Source organism: Mirounga leonina, unplaced genomic scaffold, assembly GCF_011800145.1.
Source record: "Mirounga leonina isolate KUSES-001 unplaced genomic scaffold, KU_Mleo_1.0 Mir_172, whole genome shotgun sequence".
Classification (NCBI taxonomy): domain Eukaryota; kingdom Metazoa; phylum Chordata; class Mammalia; order Carnivora; family Phocidae; genus Mirounga; species Mirounga leonina.
In genome coordinates this window covers 12,502,550-12,520,616 of record NW_023270442.1, presented here as the reverse complement: position 1 = coordinate 12,520,616, position 18,067 = coordinate 12,502,550, and the positions used below count along the sequence as shown (strand labels likewise).

Genomic DNA, 18,067 nt, shown 5'->3' with positions numbered 1-18,067 from the left:
AGAGCTCCCCCTCCTTGCTCCACATCGCACGTGGCATGCACTTCTCCGGTGCGAAACCCACTTCCCTCCATGCGGATTCTGCTTTCCATAGTCTGGACTGGTTTGTGTGAGCACCTTGACACCGTGCCTAGGGAAAAGGCTACAGGACACAGACAAAGCCAATCGGACGTGTAGCCCAGCAGATGCAAATGGGAGTCCTATCCGCACCCGAGTCTCCTTCCTTATCACCTCCGAGGCAAAAGCAGCAACGACAATTATTTGACAGTTGAACCTTCTCACAGATCCCCGTTGGCACTGGCTCTCCCCTTGCGCCTTCGGCTTCACTTCCATGACTTCATGGTACAAAACCCTCCTGGCTCGGAAGTGACTGTTTGGAATATGAAAGCACATCACTGAGAAGTAGAGATGTAAAGATAAGCTGTCTGAAAAATGTGTAAGCCACGAAAGGCATTCCCAACTCTGCGATTCGCAAGTGCCAACAAGCAGAACGAGACTGTCTAGAAGCGAGAATTGGAAAGGGCCCAGAAGCTTAAGTTTTCAAACCACGTGGTAGAGATGAGGGGCAATTCTTCAAAAGCATGCACAAAGGACTCACAAGGGCAGTAACGCTGTGCTTTTTTTTCAACTTGGCAAAAATTCTCCCAACTTAGGGCGCCTGGGTGGCTCAGTTGGTTAAGCAACTGCCTTCAGCTCAGGTCATGATTCTGGAGTCCCGGGATCGAGTCCCACATCAGGCTCCCTGCTTGGCGGGGGGTCTGCTTCTCCCTCTGACCCTTCCCCTCTCATGCTCTCTGTCTCCCATTCTCTCTCTCAGATAAATAAAATCTTAAAAAAAAAAAAAATTCTCCCAACTTAATCTAAAAAAAGAGTACTATTATACAATAGATGTATAGAGATCATTGCAAATATAAGTGATAGAATCATGAAATTAAAGATGTGTTGGTGAGGGGCGCCTGGGTGGCTCAGCCAGTGAAGCATCTGCCTTTGGCTCAGGTCATGGGATCAAGCCCCACATCGGGCTCCCTGCTCAGCAGGGAGTCTGCTTCTCCCTCTCCCTCTGCCCCTCTCCCTGCTTGTGCGCGCACTCTCTCTTTCTTTCAAATAAATAAATAAATAAAATCTTATAAAAAAATGAAGATGGTGTTGGTGAGAGGCTTAATGAAACAGGCCATCAGAAGGTCAGGGGCTCACCTCTGAAACCGAGGTCATTCACTGTGTAAACAAGATAAGATGACCTGCACCCCTTAGCCAGACGGCAGCTCGGGGCCCCAGTGCATTGGGTCAAATCCTGTCCCTGAGCAGGTGGGAGGATCTGTGGGCTGCCTTCCAGAGCCACACACTTGGACAACCCAAGTCAGCAACCTAGATTCCCCGAGAATCTATTCTGTACAAACACCACACTTGATACCTGGCAGGAAGCCCTCATTGAGGAGAAATAGGAGAAATACTTATATATCCCAATAGTTTAAAAAAAAAAAAAGGTTAGGGAAGGAGTCCAGATTCCTGAATTGGAAAATCAAATATAGAAATGCAATTCTTGGGGTGCCTGGGTGGCTCAGTCGGTTGAGCAACTGACTCTTGGTTTAGGTTTGGGTTATGACCTTGGGGTCATGAAATTGAGCACCGTGCGCTCCACACTCAGCAGGGAGTCTGCTTGTCCTTCTCCTCTCTCTTGAGAGCACAAGTGGTGTGGAGGGGCAGAAAGAGGAGGAGAGGGAGAGGCAGAGAAGCAGAATCCCCACCAAGCAGGGAGCCCAATGCAGGGCTCGATCCCAGAACCCTGGGATCATGACCTGAGCCGAAGGCGGACACTTAACCGACTGAGTCATCCAGGCGCCCTTAAATAAATAAAACCTTAAAAAAGAAGAAGAAGAAGAAAGAAATGCAATTCTTGCTTGTTCATGCTTGACAAGTCAAGACAACAAAGTCCCTTAGGAATGTGAAGATCTTTAAAAAGCACACACACAGCTTAAGGCCAAAGTCAAAGCTGTCTGCTCAGAGCAGGAGCCAACCCCAGTGACGCTAAAATCGCTCAGAACATTTCTTACATATCTTCTTTGGAATTTCTTCTGGACTATTTTCTTAAACATCTTCGGAGTGGAGCTTTTACTTCTTTAAGGTATATTTAATTTTCACAATCAGAAAACACATAGAGCCTAGCCTGCTAAGTCTGGGTAGTATTACTGGGGTTAAAACAATGTTGGTTCTTTTCTTTTTAAAGATTTATTTATTTATTTGAGAGAGAGAGAGAGCACAAGTGGGAGGGACAGAGGGAGAGGGACAGAGAATCTCAAACAGACTCCACACTGAGCACACACAGAGCCCGATGCGAAGCTCGATCCCAGGACCCTGAGATCATGACCTGAGCCAAAACTAAGAGCTGGAAGCTTACCCGACTGCACCACCCAGGTGCCTCAAAACAATGTCAGTTCTGAAGTAATGAGACTGACTTCTTGGGCTGCTAATCTCCCTGCCCTTACCCTGATGCGCAACCCACCCTGGGGACTACCACGGGCTGAACCACCTGTTCTTCCTCCCACAACCTGTGGCCCACACTCATGCCGTTCAATAGATGTTACTGGTTTTCTGCCTTTTAGACACACAGCAGGGTTGTATTTCCCCATTCCCCTTTAGTTGGGTGAAGCCATGCGACACGCTTTAGAAAGTTAGGAGTTATGAATAGAACATTGGTGGGAGACTTCATTGCTAAGTGAGAGATGTTCTAGACTTTTCTTTCCCTCCACATGGACCAGGTATGTTTGAAATGGTAGCTGCTCCATCAGTCTGGGACTCTGACTGACTAGAAGGGGCAGAATCCTCCAACCCTTGATCCAGTTCTCCACAGATCTGTGGCATGAATGAGAAATAAGTCTTTGTTGTCTTAAGCCACTGAGATTTGGGGGCTATTTGTTACTGTAGCACAGTCTGGCCTACCATGACTAAAATAATGAGAAGCATTTCTCCAGCTCCTCAGTGTCTCAGTGGTACTCAAAGGGAGCCCTGTCTGCCTTTTTTAGGCATGAGGGTACGAGAGATTCCACCCTCCCTAGCAAAGTACAGACCAAATTAGATCATGACATACAAGAATGCATTTCAGCTTGAATTCCATTTGGCAAGCTTCATGGATGCTTTATAAACTCAAGAGAAAAAATACATAACAGTAGTAAAATAAAAATGCTGTATTTTAAACCATGTATTGTAAGTTGAAATTAGATAATTACCTTTTTTGTTGTTGTTGTTGTTGTTGTTGCATGCCTTATCTTAGCGAAGCTGAAGCTGAGTTTATTCTAAGGAGCCAATTAAATAATTGCCAGGGCCAACCTGAAGCCAGGCACTTGAAGTGAATTGTGACCCAAACAAAAGAACAAATTGTGCTAATTTACTGGGTCTGAAACCAAATCTTAGTGTGACCTGTTTATTGAAACGTGAACCACCTGAAGTTTGAGAATACTTGCCAAACACACCTGATGATTCAGTCTAATCAAGTAACTGAAACTACATATATTTAAAAGCTTTTGACAGGCTCAAACCTCAAATAGCAAAACAAATCACAGACCAAACTTGAATGAAAGTAATATTCCTTTACAGTGAATGGACTGAGGAAAGCACAATAGAAATGTGGTTATAAATGCTTTTTTTCAAAGTCAACATTATAATATGGTGAGCTTTAAAACAATCCTGCAATTATTTTTCCAAGATCCTTTCGATGTGTGTGTTTTGTGCAGAAGGAGGAAGTTAGGGGTTCAGAGTTATAATGAAAAAGAAAAGGACCAAGGTGAGATGAATGGTTGCTTACCCATGGGAAACTCAACCACACCTGAGTCATAGTTTAATCCTAGGACAAGGCCTAATACCATTTCTGCAAAGCAAATACTGCTTCATGGATGGACCAAATCTGGTAGGCATACAAGTCCTGGAACCCAGAATCCAGAGCAGCGGGCACCTTACCTGTGGAGAGCTGGGTGGGGAGGGGGTTCATTTCCTTGTCCACCATCTTCTGGTACAAAGCCCTCAGGCTAAAAGGCTCCACCGTGAAAGGCAGGGTCCCAGTCAACATGGCATACATGTTCACACCTCTGAAAAGAGACACACCAAAGCATGAGCCCAGAATGGGGCCCCTGGGAGAGGAAGACAAATAGGGCATGGGCTTGGCAAAGCTTCAGCCCTGGCACTTTCACGCTGACCTCAAGAGGCCTTCTTTCTAGAAAACTCGGCACCACAGTGAAGGAGCAAAAGTGAAAGGCATGGGTAAAAGCTTGCCTGTGAAGACTTGGACAATGGACCGTGGAGATCAAAGGAGTCTAAGGAACTTCAAGAGCTACCCCCTAAAGAAGGGAAACCATGTCCTTCCTTCTGGAAGGAAGTCCAGACCAAATTCTGTGAAAAATACCAGGAGCATGCTAGGAGCCTTGAGTAAAAGTAGTCTTGCCATTATGTGGTCTTCCAAGGATGGCTTATAAGGTGGAACCTGGAGGAAGCTAGACAAAAAAATAAAGGGCAAGACCCTGCACAGGGAGGCAAGCCACAGCCTGGCTGGCAGGTCTGATTACCTGTCAGTCCTTCGAAACAAAAGTCACATCCCCAAAACTGGCCTGTTGCTTTTCCCTTGAATTCTGTTTGTGCCTATAACTAGAGAATTCCCCGGGGGGTGGTTGGGGGCGGTGTCTCCTTCCCACCCTTATTTTTTATATTATTGTTCATTGTGAGATTCTGCACCCCCAGCCCTGGCCCCGTAGCTCAGATGTGGTCGGAATACCTTCTGAATGGGCTTAACTGCTTATACCCAAAGCCAACCTAGCGAACGGCAACATCTTCTTGGAGGACTTTTATTTTCCTGATGCGCAAACCTCATATCATCTTGATGAGATTTCCCGATGGGGATGAAATACCTGTCTGCCCAGAGGTCTCAAGTGTTCAAATGTGCCCGAGGGAATATGTTTTAAAAACAGGCAATAGGATTTCCAGTCAAAACAAATCCAGTGAGACTGAAATTAAGACCCTTGGGGCCCAGTTCCACTGAGGCGCCTGTGAATTACAGTGTCCCAGATCACGACAGGTACAGAGCCCACGGACTCCAGCCAGAAATCATTCTCAGATTGCAGACATAACTCTAAGATCCGGTGCCTCCGCTGTAACTCACAGCGGAGTTACGGAGACAGATACCTAAACATTCAGGCCACAGACACTTGCTGGCTGGCTCCCCACCCCAGGTACAGGTGCGCAGGGGTGAACCAGACAAAGCCCTGCCATCTTGGATTGTGGGGACGGACAGTCAACGAGTCAACAGATGACTCAGCACAATCTTTTCAAGTCGCTGCAAATGCAGGGGGTTTAAGAAATGCACTTGGCTGCTTCCGACCACAGAGGCGTTCAATTAAGGGAGAAAAAAGTCTGTAGTAAGTACTTGAAGACAGGTGGCCTCTGGGGGGGAGGGGCGAGTATCTAAGTGCAAGGTTCTAGGTCTTTGGGATGGGGATGATAAGCTGGGCAGACGAGATATGGAGAGAAGAATGAACCAGGCATAGGCAGAGCCATTTACAGGAGCATTTCCCTGTGTGTTTGGTAGAACGCATTCCCCAGGACAAGAACAGATGTTGGGTGAATACAAGTTCTGCGGCCAAAATATTTGGGGAGCAGTCATCTGGTATTAAGTGGCTTTAAGGGGCTCAGAACAGGGAGCAGGAGCCTGGGGCAGTAAATCAGCACGCTGCTATTGGAGGCTGAGAGGGATGGCAGGCCAGAGAGAGACAGGCTGCTAAGTAGTAGACATCGGAAGGAGCTGTGCCAAGTTGTCCACAAACGTGGAAAGCAGGACGAATGGTGGGAACAGTGACAGAACTGAAGAAGCTGGGAGGGGCGGAGACATGGAGCACTAGGGCTGGTAACGCGTTTGGGAACCTACCATGCGATGCTGCATTGTGGATATGTTTGAGCCAAAGCTAAACATCCTGGCTGGGAGGGGTCTTGGAGACCAACAAGAGAGAAAACTAAGAAGCCCCCCCGCCAACCCTCCCAGTTATAGAATTTCTGCATTCAAAGGGGTCTTGGACACGTGGCGTTTGTAATAGGAAACCCTCCCAGAACGTGCACAAAGTTCTTGGGGGCTCCTGAACCACCTTCAAGACAACGGTTACCAACCTCCCCAATGCAGCTCATTCCATTTAGGGCAACTCTAGACACGAGGAAGGCATCCCCATACTAGGCCATGGTCTCTCTCTTCTCCCCTTTGGTTGTGGAACAAGACCAGTCTTCTCTGTCCCTGCTCGCTTCTGGGCACCTTCGTCTTGGTCGTAACATTCACACCTACAGCTGAAGAGCCTCCTTCTTACACAGTATCATTTCCCTCCTCCCACAGGTAAATGTTTTATAATACCCAACCATACACTGTTTCTCAAACTGAAGTCCATAGGACACGTCTTCAGGGGTTCAGCAGTTCTATTTTTGAGTTTCTTTTGCTGATATACTAAAACATCCTACAAGCCACAACCAGGGCCATTGGTCAGCCACCATATAACCAAGTACACACTGGATTTCGGTGCTTGCTTTTGCATTTGTGTTTACCGACACACAACCTTTGCCAAAATATAGCACTCTTATTGTCACAGGCTAATAAGAAAGGAACAGAAATGGACTTTGGGGTGGTTCCCAAAGTGTGCAGCATCACCTGGAAATGTTGGATCTGCAAATTCTTGGGCCCCGCCCCAAACTCACGGAATCAGAATCTCTGGGGGTAGGGCTCCACAATCCGGGTTTTCACAAGCCCTCCAGGTGCTTCAGATGCAAGGTCAGGTTTGAAAGCCACTGGAAGGGTGAAAATGGCGGGGAGAATTGAGTGATCACATGGCAATGGGCCAACCAGCTCAGAGTGCCTGTGCCTAGGAAGGAGAAGTATGCCCAGACCCCTTAGAGCAATTCCATTCTCATGAAGCAGAAGCCGTGGCACCCAACTAATGCTGCTAATTTGAATATTTGGGGATTCTTTCAGTCTTGGTTATATTTAACTTGTAAATTAGTTTTGGGTTTTATTTTGTACAGGGCCATACATAAAAGGAGCTTAATTTTACATTCATGTACATTAAGCAAAATTTAAATAAAAATAACTAAAGTCAACACCAGGGGTTACCAAGAATGTTCTTCCTTTTCAAGAAGAGTATATAATACTTCAGTTTGAAGAATAGTGTCCTATGACCTTTTCTATTTCCCTTTGTCTTCAGGGGACACAGAGCTTCCTGTCACTGGCGGGATGCATAAAATCGTGCCACATGCTATAGGAGGTAGGACATTACAGTCATGGCAGGAAATCCAACTGAAGGATGTAATATGTAATATGAGGCTGGAGGACCAACTCTAAAACCTTTATGGAAGTTTCTTTCTTCAAGGCGCCTTTGAGACATCTCCTCGCCACCAGCTGGCCTCAAAAGATGACATTCTGATCACTGCCTTTCTCCATTATCTGTCTGGGACCACAGATAAATGTAACTGATGCTTATTTTAAAGACAGTGCTGGTGATCCTGTGCAGAGTACTCCAACCAGGATGGAGTGAGTGGTTTTTACAAAAACCGATTATTTTACCAAACTGACTCCAGAATTTCATTTCGCTTGGAGAGGTTTATTGTCAGCAAAAACAGTTGCAAGTCGTTAAAGAGGACCCTGCTATCTCATCCAGGGTCTCTCCTCTACAAACCATGGGTAACAACAGTACCTACCTCTCAAGCTATATGAGGGTCAAATGAACTAAGCCACAGAAAGTACTAGATCCTGGGTCTGGTACAGACTCAGTGCCTGATAAATGTGATCTGCTTCATCACTAAACTTTTAAAAACCACAGATACAAAGCTACAATTATTATACAACAACTGTATCCTGTTATCAAATAATAATGGAAATCTATGTGAAGAGTCATCCCGTTCCAGGAGATTTTATGAAGAAACCAGATCGAGTGTCTTCATTCCTCTCCCCAGGCTTTTCATACATGTTTAATATCGGGATAAAGAGAAATCTCATCCCTCTGACATTTCAGAAGTATGTGAGAATACCAAGGGAAAAATGTGGAATGCAGTTTATAAACCTCTGTAATCCCATAGAATTAGTAGGAGTCTCAAGATATGTTCAGAATTTCCTGATGTGTCTTTTGAAATATGGTCCAGGGACTTTCTAACATCTCCATGGCAGACATGGGGCCCCCAGGAGTCACAAATAGATTTTTTGCTTAAGATTTTTAAATTTATTTATTAGAGAGCACGAGCAGGGAGGGGCAGAGGGGGAGGGAGAGAGAATCTCAAGCAGACTCCACCCTGAGTGCAGAGCCTGACATGGGGCTCAATCCCATGACCTTGAGATCATGACCTGACCCGAAACCAAGAGTCAGACGCTTAACCAACTGAGCCACCCAGGCACCCCGAATTACAAATCGAGAAAAAAAGGGATGAGAGACTGGAATGAAGGACACAACAAACAAACACTATGGGGGTTTTTCCAAACAGAAAGAAAGAAGGCTCAGTCAATTACTGGATGATAGAAAACCCAAAGCTACTGGCCAGTGTGGAATATGAGGGCGTCAAAAGGGAAAGATAAGGTGACAATGAAGAAAAGCAGGAAGATGAGGGGATGGGGCCCCATGAAATATAAATTTGGAATCTTTGGGATTATGTCAGGAAGCCCAATCATGGTCGTCATGTTTTGTCAGATAATGAGATACTCTCTGGAGGAAAAGCTGGAGTGTCACCCATCATCCAAGAGAGGAAAAGCAGAGGGCCGGACCGTCCTGGAGAAGTCAGGCAGCACCTTTAGCAGGACACAGGGACAAAGTAAGGGACAGAGCTGGGCTGGTCCCTGGGGGTGTCTGGATACTGTTCCCAAAGAGCTGGTGAGCAACATCCTCAGGAACTGCCCAGTTTATAACAGAGTGAAGCTGAGAGAACCTCCAGCTGACACACCTGGCTTCTGTATGATTCTTCAAGAAAGGAACTGCCTCCAAAAAATTAAAAATAACTCTCTGCCTAAAAGCACCATCTTTCCATCTTTCAGCACCAACTTTCAATACAACTTCTGATTTAAAGTCTTGAAAGGAGGGGCGCCTGGGTGGCCCAATCAGTTATTGAGCATCTGCCTTCGGCTCAGGTCATGAACTCAGGGTCCTGGGATCGAGTCCCAAGTCGGGCTCCTTGCTCAGCAGGGAGTCTGCTTTTCCCTCTCCCTCTGCCTGCTGCTCTCCCTGCTTGTGCTCGCCCTCTCTCTCTTTCTCTCTCTCTCTCTATCAAATACATACATAAAATCTTAAAAAATAAATAAAGTCTCGAAAGTAGAGTGGGAACAGATCTGTCCATTTGGAAAATCTCAAACTTCATGACCACTCCTTAAAATGGACTGTGTTCCACACGAAATTACCTTCTTGTGGATTTTAAGACTTTTTCTTCCTTTTCCCTTCTTCCTTCCCCTCTTTTATTTTTAAATGCACAGGCTAGCTACAAAAAAAAAAAAAAAAAAAAAAAGTCTGAGGTTTTATAACTGAAAAATCTCAGAAGCTAAAGGAAATTTCTCTGTTAAAAGTCAAAAGCCCTAAGCTACCCAAAAGAAATCATAGGTCTCCTGTTTCCACCTCCTTCTCCTGCCATTTTGAGGGGGTATAAATGGAGAGAAAATGCTATTCTTCCCCATTTGACCACTGCAGTAGCTGGTGGTATCTGGTAGTATTTTTACAAAACAGAGTCTAAGGTCTAAATGCCTGAGCAGGGCTGCAAACAAGATGGCTCGCCTCAGCCAACTTGTCTACCCGAAGGGACAGCACTGGGGAGAGATTTTTTCCCACTAAGTGAAAAGAGATTCAGTGAGACTGGGATGGTGGTCTGGGTGTGTTGTACACGACCCTCCACCAGGCACCAGGTCTTCACATAAATGCTTCACCCACCCCAGGTACTCCCAGGAGAGCAAAGAGCAGCTTTGGTTGAAATGATATAGCATTTCCAATGTTTTGGGGATAGGACTCTCAATTTCTGTTTTTTCTTACTCTTAGAGATTCACCAAAGTTCTCAAAAGAGCACAGTAATATTCTGAAAATAAAGTTAATTTTTATTCTGTAAAAAGTACATCTGCATTAGTGTTTGTTTGTTTTTTTTAATCAGCATATATTCCACTCTGAGGAAAAGTCAGTTAACCATAAAAACGGTTCACTACTACGGAATGAACATTTTTGGTTTCATGTCTGATATCTCAAAGTTCACTGGAGATGGACATATTCCGTCATCTCAATTAAAGGTAAGACGCGAATGATTTGAAAGATACTCGTATATGAAAATGAAGACCACTGAAAATAGTGGAAAAGCCCCAAGACAGCATACACCATTTCCTACTGACATTATTAATGCCTGATTCACTAGAGGAGGAGGGCCCTGGGGGCCCCATTCGTGGAAAGAGCTCTCCTTCCAAAGGTTTCCGTGAGTGACAAGCTGGTTTTCTTCCCAAGTCAGTCCCAGAAGTCTTGGAGAAAGGCCCCATCCATCCCTCAAGGTCCAAACCTCCGGAGGCAGAAGTTTCCTTTTGATTTGAGAAGTGAATTCTTCATTCTGTTGTTTCAGAACGATAAAAAAGGATGTTTTATAATACCAGTGTCTGACCCTGAAAGAAAATTGGTTCCATTTTCGCTCTCTTTCTTAAACGGCCTTTTAAATTAAATTCTCTTTGGGTTTTCCATTTCCAATTCTGCCAGCAAAGTCGTGGGCACCAAACAGAAACCTGACCAGTATCTCAGACACAACACCCCAAAGCGCTGGAAAATTAATCTCTTAAAGAAGGTTCTGAAATTTTTCATTTTCTCCAGGATCGAGAATGATAGTAATCAGGTTTTCATACGTTCAAGACTCTGCATATGCTGTTCCCTCTGCCTGGAAATCTTCCTCTCCTCTCCTCCACCTGGCAAACTCCACTTTATGCCTCAGAAGCAGATTCAGCTCTCCTCTGATGGCTTCTTGAAATGACCCAGCTCTGCAGCTGTGCCTCCCGACACGTCGGAATTATTTACAGGTAACACGCGTAGGTAAGTAGGCGTCTTAGTCGGCTCAGGCCACCATGACAGAATACCACAGATGGGGTGGCTCAGCCAACAGACGTTTTCTCACTGTTCTGGAGCCCGAGTCTGAGAGCAGGGTGCCAACATGGCCGGGCTGTGGTGAGCTCTCTTCCTGGTTTGCAGTCACCTTCGGGCTTTGTCCTCACTGTCGGAGAGCAAGCAAGCTCTCTGGAATCTCTCTCCTTAGAAGGACCCTTATCCCAGTATGGGCACTCCACCCTCACGACCTCACAAAGGCACCACTTCCAATTACGTCACACTGGGGAATTAGGGCCTCAACGTATGGATTTTGGGGGGCTTCAGTTCAGTCCATAGCAGTAGGTAAGCGTGTTCGATTGCAAGACAAAACAAAACAAAAACCCAAAGCCCACACATTCCTTACCGCTCCCCCCCATCACAGGGTGGAAATTTCTTTCTCTCCCTTTGATTCCAGGTTGGCCATGCAGCCTGCTTTGCCCACTGAAAGGTTAGTAAACATGATGCAGACGCTTCTCGAAAAGTGTTTGTGCACTAGGGCTCGCCCTCTCTTACTCCCGGGGGACTCTTCCACCACGGCGTGAACGAAATTCTGCGTATTTTGTGGCTTTCTTTGTTTCTGGTTTTCACACAGCCAGTAACTTCTTACCTACAGGTAGCAGCAATGCTTGAGAATTTGGATTTACATCGAACCATGGTGACTGGGTGGCTGATGGAGGCTTACGCTCCGTTGGGTAAGCGATGACCAAGAATTCCGTTAGTCTACTTTATTCGTCTGTTAGTGAACTTGACTTCCTGGGAAGGAGAATGGCTCTTGGGATCTGGAGTGGAGAGTTTATACTCATCAGTTTACTTCTGGCCTTTCCCGAGATTCCAGAGCTTAAACAACAGAAATTGATTTTCTCACAGTTCTGGAGGCTCGAAGTCCAAGCCGAGAGAGTCGGCAGGGTTGGTTCTTCCTGAGGGCTGGGAGGGAGAACCTGTTCCATGCTGCTCCCAGAGCTGCTGGTGGTTTCTGGCAATCTGGTGTTCCCTACCTCAGAGATGCAGCACCATGAGCTCTGCCTTCAGCCCCACACGGCGTCCTCCCTGTGTCTCTCTGTGTCCCAATTTCCCCCCTTTATAAAGACATCTGTCATACTGGATTTTATGGCATCATTTGCACTGGGTTACCCCTGTAAAGACCTTCTCTCCAAATAACATCACATTCTGAGACACTGGAGGTTAGGACTCTGGCATATCATTCGGGAGGAGAACCCAATTCAATCCATAACATGTTGTTACCCACCTGCTTGTAATTTTCCAGTGGCTTCTTATAACCTTTAGGGTGAAACCCAAACCCCTTCCCACACCTCCCCACCCCACCCCACCCCCACCCCGGCTTTGCCACATCCTGTTCCCTGTGTCTCAGGCCTTCCTTCCTGACACCTCCCTCTCCCCAGAGTTCAGTTCTACTCATCCTAAGGATTTGGCTTTGAGATTTCCTCCTCTGGAGGCCACCACCCCCATCCTCGTTCACTGCATCCCACCCATTTTCTCCATAGCCGTTCCCACACCCAGCTTACAGCTTGTTTAAAAACCGTCTGCCCCACTAGAATGGAAACCCCAGGAGAGGAAGCACAACATAGTAGAAGTAGAAGCAGTGAAGAGTGACGATTTAAGACAAACTCTAGAGTCAAGCCAGCTTGGTCAAATCCTGGCTCTATACCCCCTATCAGTGCCACTTGGGTGAGGGCCCAAGATTCTTCGGGCCTCAGTTTCCTTATCTGTAAAGTGGGATCACAGAGCACTCCCTTGAAGGGTTGTTAGGCAGACAAGATGAGTTAATACTTGCAAAGCCCCTGGAACACTGCCTGTCACTCAGTCCGAGGTACGTGAGCATTAATAACGATCTTTGCGGGAGCAAGGACCGACCAAGGCTGCTTGGCTATTTTACTCCCTGCTGTGCACTCAGAATTCGGCACAGCGCCTGGCTCAACACATATCTGCCGAATGAACAAATTGCTGGTAAGCTATCTGTTCCTCACGTGGCCTCTTTTTGCTTTTTAAGCTTTATCAATAGCAGCTTTTAAAAGGGGCCTAATTGATGCCATCCCTGTGAATTAGGCATGGGTCCTGTGGCCTCATCCGCTAGAGAATGTTCCAGGGTCAGCTAACCAATCTTGCTCCAGGGAAACTTCATTTATTAGAATAAAACAGGGTCCTTCATGGCTAAACAGGGTGAGAATCTCCACCACAACTCCCCACCACGGGGCACTAGCACACGGAGTTTCTGGTCTACCTAGAGATCCCCCATCAGCCTCCAGAGCGATGCCACAATCAACTGAAAAGACCAAGGTGTGTATGGTGTGTTACTATTTGTCAAAGACTTTCCCATACATTACTCTCTGGCACCAGGACTAAGAATGAGGCCTGACGAGAGCTTTTCAGAAGACCGGAAGCTGTGTATCACCTTCTTGGGGGAAAAAAAGGCAACTAGGTGGGAGGTGAGCGAAGAAACGTCCAGCAGCTCCAGAGGGCCCAGCGGTGGCAGAAGCCGGGGTGGAGGAGGGAAGCGAGGGTTCCGGGTCACCCTCATCCCTCCCGCAGCTCCCCTCCGCCTTCCCTCCTCTAAACCCACCTTCCGAGTGGAGCCACTCCTTCTGGCTGATGCGTGGGGACACAACAGCTGGCAGGAGACCAGGCCCCTTTATCTGAATCATGGGGTCCCCCAAACTGAGAAATAGAGCACCTGGGGTCCCTAACTGTGGATTTCTTTCCCAAGTCCAGGGACTTGACAGGAGGGCCAGGGACAAAGTGTGAGCTTACACCTGACCCTCAGACGGGCTGTCCTCAGATGAGCTGTCCTCATCGCCAAATTCCATCTTAATCAGGAGCCCACTCTCTGCCTTTTGCAGCTGGTGCTTTCCATTTCCCCTTGGATTTCCCCAGACAGGAGAAATGATTTCTTCCCATCTTACAGTCAGCACAAGGGGTCGAGAGAGAGGTCCCTCGCAGGTGAAACCTGCCCAGGACCTCCCCTGGGGCTCTGACAATCCATAAGGCTCCTCCCTTCTACCAACACTTCTAGACGGTGAGGAGCTGCCTGCGCTGCCAGCCATGGAGTGGAAAGGTCCCCCTTCATAGGCTGAGCCTTGTCACCATGACAACTTGTGATGACACTTATCCTTCGGTCCCCGAGAGAGCAAGGCCTGCTCTCCAGCTGCCGGCTTCTCTTCCCCGTGGTCATTACGCTTCCCACCCCACCAGCTAAATCACGCTTCTGAACCTCTTGGCTTTTCAGGCTCTCTATGCTCCATAACCTTTTTATTTATTTATTATTATTATTATTATTATTATTATTATTTTTGGTGCACAAATGGTCCCTTGTATAGCTCTCCATTTAGCATAGGTGAGTTCCCTAACTGTTAAGGAGAGAAGGTGATTATAGACTCTAACATTTATATTCATCCCTCAGTAAGTATTTACATGTGCCAGACATGTGTGAGAATTCTTAAGCATTGAAAGGGACCAAGAATGGATTTCACCTCAAGTATCGACTCTGATCCATTGGCAGTGCTTTCTGATGGCTGTGTTAAGAAGGATTCTGAGGCCCTCTGGGCCCAGAACAAAGAGCCTGTGAATCAGCAATGCTGGCCAAACGACCCAGGGGACCTCGAGGAGAAGGCTTCCTCTACCGGGGCTTCCTGCTACCACTCCCACCCACTCTGGCGGCCCCCCAGCACCCTCCCCCTGGGGGCCATAAGCACTCCAGCTGTAGCCCTAACCACACCTCCTCTTGAGGGGTCAGGAAAGTCACTGGGAGCTCAGGCTTCTGGCTGAAGAGCCGTGAGTGCAAAGTGCATCTCCACCACTTACTCTGTAAAATGGGCACGAGAGAGCCTCACTGGCTGTCCTGCGGATCAAAGGGGATAATTAACGCAGAGCACCCAGCCCTCCCCAGGAACGGAAGCTGACTCCCCACTAACCTGTGACTAGCTGCGCCCACGTCCCAGGAATTCTCTTGTCCTCAGCATCTCATGCTGGGCTCTAGTTCCCCTCACCTCCCACTGGAACCTCCTGAGCTCCCTTCCCTTCTAGACCCTCCCTCGGGGTTCCCTGGCTCTGTTTGTTTCCTCTGCCAATGGTAGCCCCTGACCCTGTGGCTTCTGTCCCTCCCTCCCCTCCCTCCTTTCTCTAGCCCCGGCTCTGTGCCCGCTGTCCTGCCCCATCGGCCTGCAGAGCAGGGCTTCGGGCAGGGGAGCCGTGACCATGGGGTGAGAGCCCGCGGAGCGGGGCGCAGGAAACAGATGAGACACCAGAGGCTCCAAGTCAGCCTGTAGGAGGCAGGGAGGGCTGCCCTGGGGAAGTGGAATCCCAGAAAAGAAGAGGGAAAGAGAAGGTGTACAGGAGCAGGGACAAGAATCCCTGGGTGAGGGAACAGCACATGCAAGAGAGAGGAAACAACATGGAGCCCGCTAGAGAACAGATGTGGAGAATGGCTTCCCACGAGGCAATGGAGCCAGGCTCAGGATTCAGTCCTTTATCTTGAGACCCTGGAGTTTGCCTGGTTCAAACCCCAGCTCCACCACTTAGTAGCCCCGTGACCTTAAGAAATTTTCTTAATGTCTCTTGCAATGGGTTTCTTCTCCCATAAAATGGGGATACCAGAGAGTAACAGTTTCACTGGGTTACCGTGAAAATTAAGTGCCATGGTGCATGCCATACACCAAGCATGCAGCAAATGTTAGCTTTTCTCCAGTCTGGACGAGGGATGTGTAGCAAGAAGGGAGAGAAGCAGGGCAATTCCAGAAATGTACCGAATCAACACATTCTGGGCTCAAATGAGCTGTCCTCATCGCCAAATTCCATCTTAATCAGGAGCCCACTCTCTGTCTGCAGCCCACTTCCCCTTGGTGAGGAACTCGGTCCCTACCCCAGAATCCAGGACCCTGCACGGCTCCCCCTCCCATTCACACCTGATGCTGAGGGGCTCACTCGGCGTGGGGACCGTGGGGATCCAGACTCAGGAACACTGCAGCGACCCCCGACTCATCGCTTCAGTGGTGACTGAGTTTGCCCCTGGTGGCCCACCCTGTGCGGGACCCTGGCGAAGCAGACCCATAAGGTCCCCATCCTCCTGCAGCATCCTTCCCGACTAGGGAGACACACACTAAATGGATTCACAAGCCATAAAATGTCAGGCCGCCATGGGTGCTAGCGAGGGATTTGCAAGGGTGAGGAGACAGAATCGTGGGGGCCTTTCTGACAGGGAACCCAGCGATGCATTCTGCAGGGGGGGCACTGGATTAAAACTGGAATGTGGGAGTGGACAGGCCACCTGAAGAGCCAGGAAATGGCATTCCAGACCCAGAAAGAGCAGGTGCAAAGCCCAGAGGTGGGAAAGATGAAACAGAGGCCAATGTGCCTGAGGAATCGAGAGCGGAGGGTGGGGTAGGAGACGCATGCAGCTTTCTTCTGGAACCAAAGGAAAGCTGCAGGACAATTTTAAGCAGGGGAATCACAGGAGTGACTTGTGAAACCAGAATGTGAGTTCCGTGAGCTCGGGACTTTGTTTTCTTGTCTCCCCAGCAACGGAAGGAATTTTGGCAAAAGCCTCTCTGGTGGTCTGTGGAGAACCGACCAGAAGGAACAGAGGTGGAAAGCCAGGCTCCAAAGAATTGCTGGATATCTGTCCCAGAGCCGGTAATATAACACCCTTGTCATCGAATATTCAAAGGTTATTTCATAAGAAAGGGAGAGCAGACACGACAGTTCCCTTTTATAAGCTCCATCACTCACATGGACCAGACATCGATTTTGGGGCCATATTTCTTCCTGGCGAGAAGTTCAGGTGCGGCGTAGGCTGGGCTGCCACACTGTGTGCTGAACGGGTCGGAGTGGCCCAGGATCCCCGCGCAGTTGCTCAAACCAAAGTCTGCAAACAGGGGAAGACAAAACCAGCTCCAAATTAGAAAACTGTGAAACAGAAGAAGAAAAAAAAAAACAAAAAAACTAACAACCCTAGGGCAGCAGGAAAGGAAACATTCTCTCGGGCTGACACATCATTTAGCATCCCAAAGGAGCACCAAGCAGCTGCAGACCATAACCTCTGGATACGGGGTCTTGAGCCTGGAAACATTTTATATCAGGCCTCACTGTAAAATCCAGCTAGAGCTAAAAGTATGTTGAACCAAAACATATTTTCATCAAACCTTGCAAATGAGTCATCCAGGAAAAAGAGAGGCTTCGCTTTCTAGGACTAAAGGCAGGAAGAGAGAACGAGCAGAGGCCTCGGAGTCAGCAATCTGGCTTCCAAGAGGTCACGTGGGGAAACGCTGATGGAAGATCCGTTTCCTCTGGCTAGGGTCAGCGTCACCCCGGGTAACATGCGATCCCCCCATGCAGACTTGACATTTTCCGGCTCAGTGTTTTAATTTCATGCAAGTCTTTTAAAAATGCTCCCGGTGCATGTAGCGATGTGTGGGGATTGGAAGAGGGAAAACTATACCCCCGACCATTTAGACAATGCTGAATGTTGGCTAGAACTCTAACGTCAGGAAGACAGCAATGAGAACTGGACTAAGCGACCTCCTAGCGTTGCCTTGTTCTTGGATGATGGAGGCAAATGGGAAAAGCAAAGAAGAGCCCGATGCATCCAAAGCTCGCTGGGTCCAGTACACCTTTTCTTTCGTGTTTACTTTTTTGATCCTCATGATACTGCAACTGACAGGTAATCAGAGTTGTCAGCGTTCTGTCCCCATCTGATATCTTTGCTGATCCCCAGAATTCAGATCATTGCTTCTCCTTTGAACTTCAACGTGAGTATTATGGTTCTCGTCCCCCAAACAGGAGACTCTGCCCACAGGGCTCAGTGGCCAGAGACTGGCTCCATGTCTTGAACAAAACCCTTGTCCTTTCTCAACGGTAGGATTTATACCTGCTTTCATTACTGTGTTTTCTCCTTGACTAATGTGCCTCCACTTGCAAGCGCCTGACTGCTATAACCGCTCAGGAAAGCTCAGGAACAGAGAAACACAGGACGG

The 18,067-nt window shown here is 47.8% G+C and overlaps 1 protein-coding gene across 1 annotated transcript in view; it reads right to left on the bottom strand.

Moving 5' to 3' along the window:
• HUNK (hormonally up-regulated Neu-associated kinase) overlaps positions 1 to 18,067 on the bottom strand; it is a 103,269-nt gene that overhangs the window by 27,191 nt on the left and 58,011 nt on the right. Inside the window, exons 4-5 of the mRNA XM_035017589.1 lie at positions 16,824 to 16,959; positions 3,949 to 4,076 (exon numbers count right to left, since the gene is read on the bottom strand). Coding sequence (XP_034873480.1) covers positions 3,949 to 4,076; positions 16,824 to 16,959 — 264 coding nt within the window. The remainder of the gene's footprint in view (positions 1 to 3,948; positions 4,077 to 16,823; positions 16,960 to 18,067) is intronic.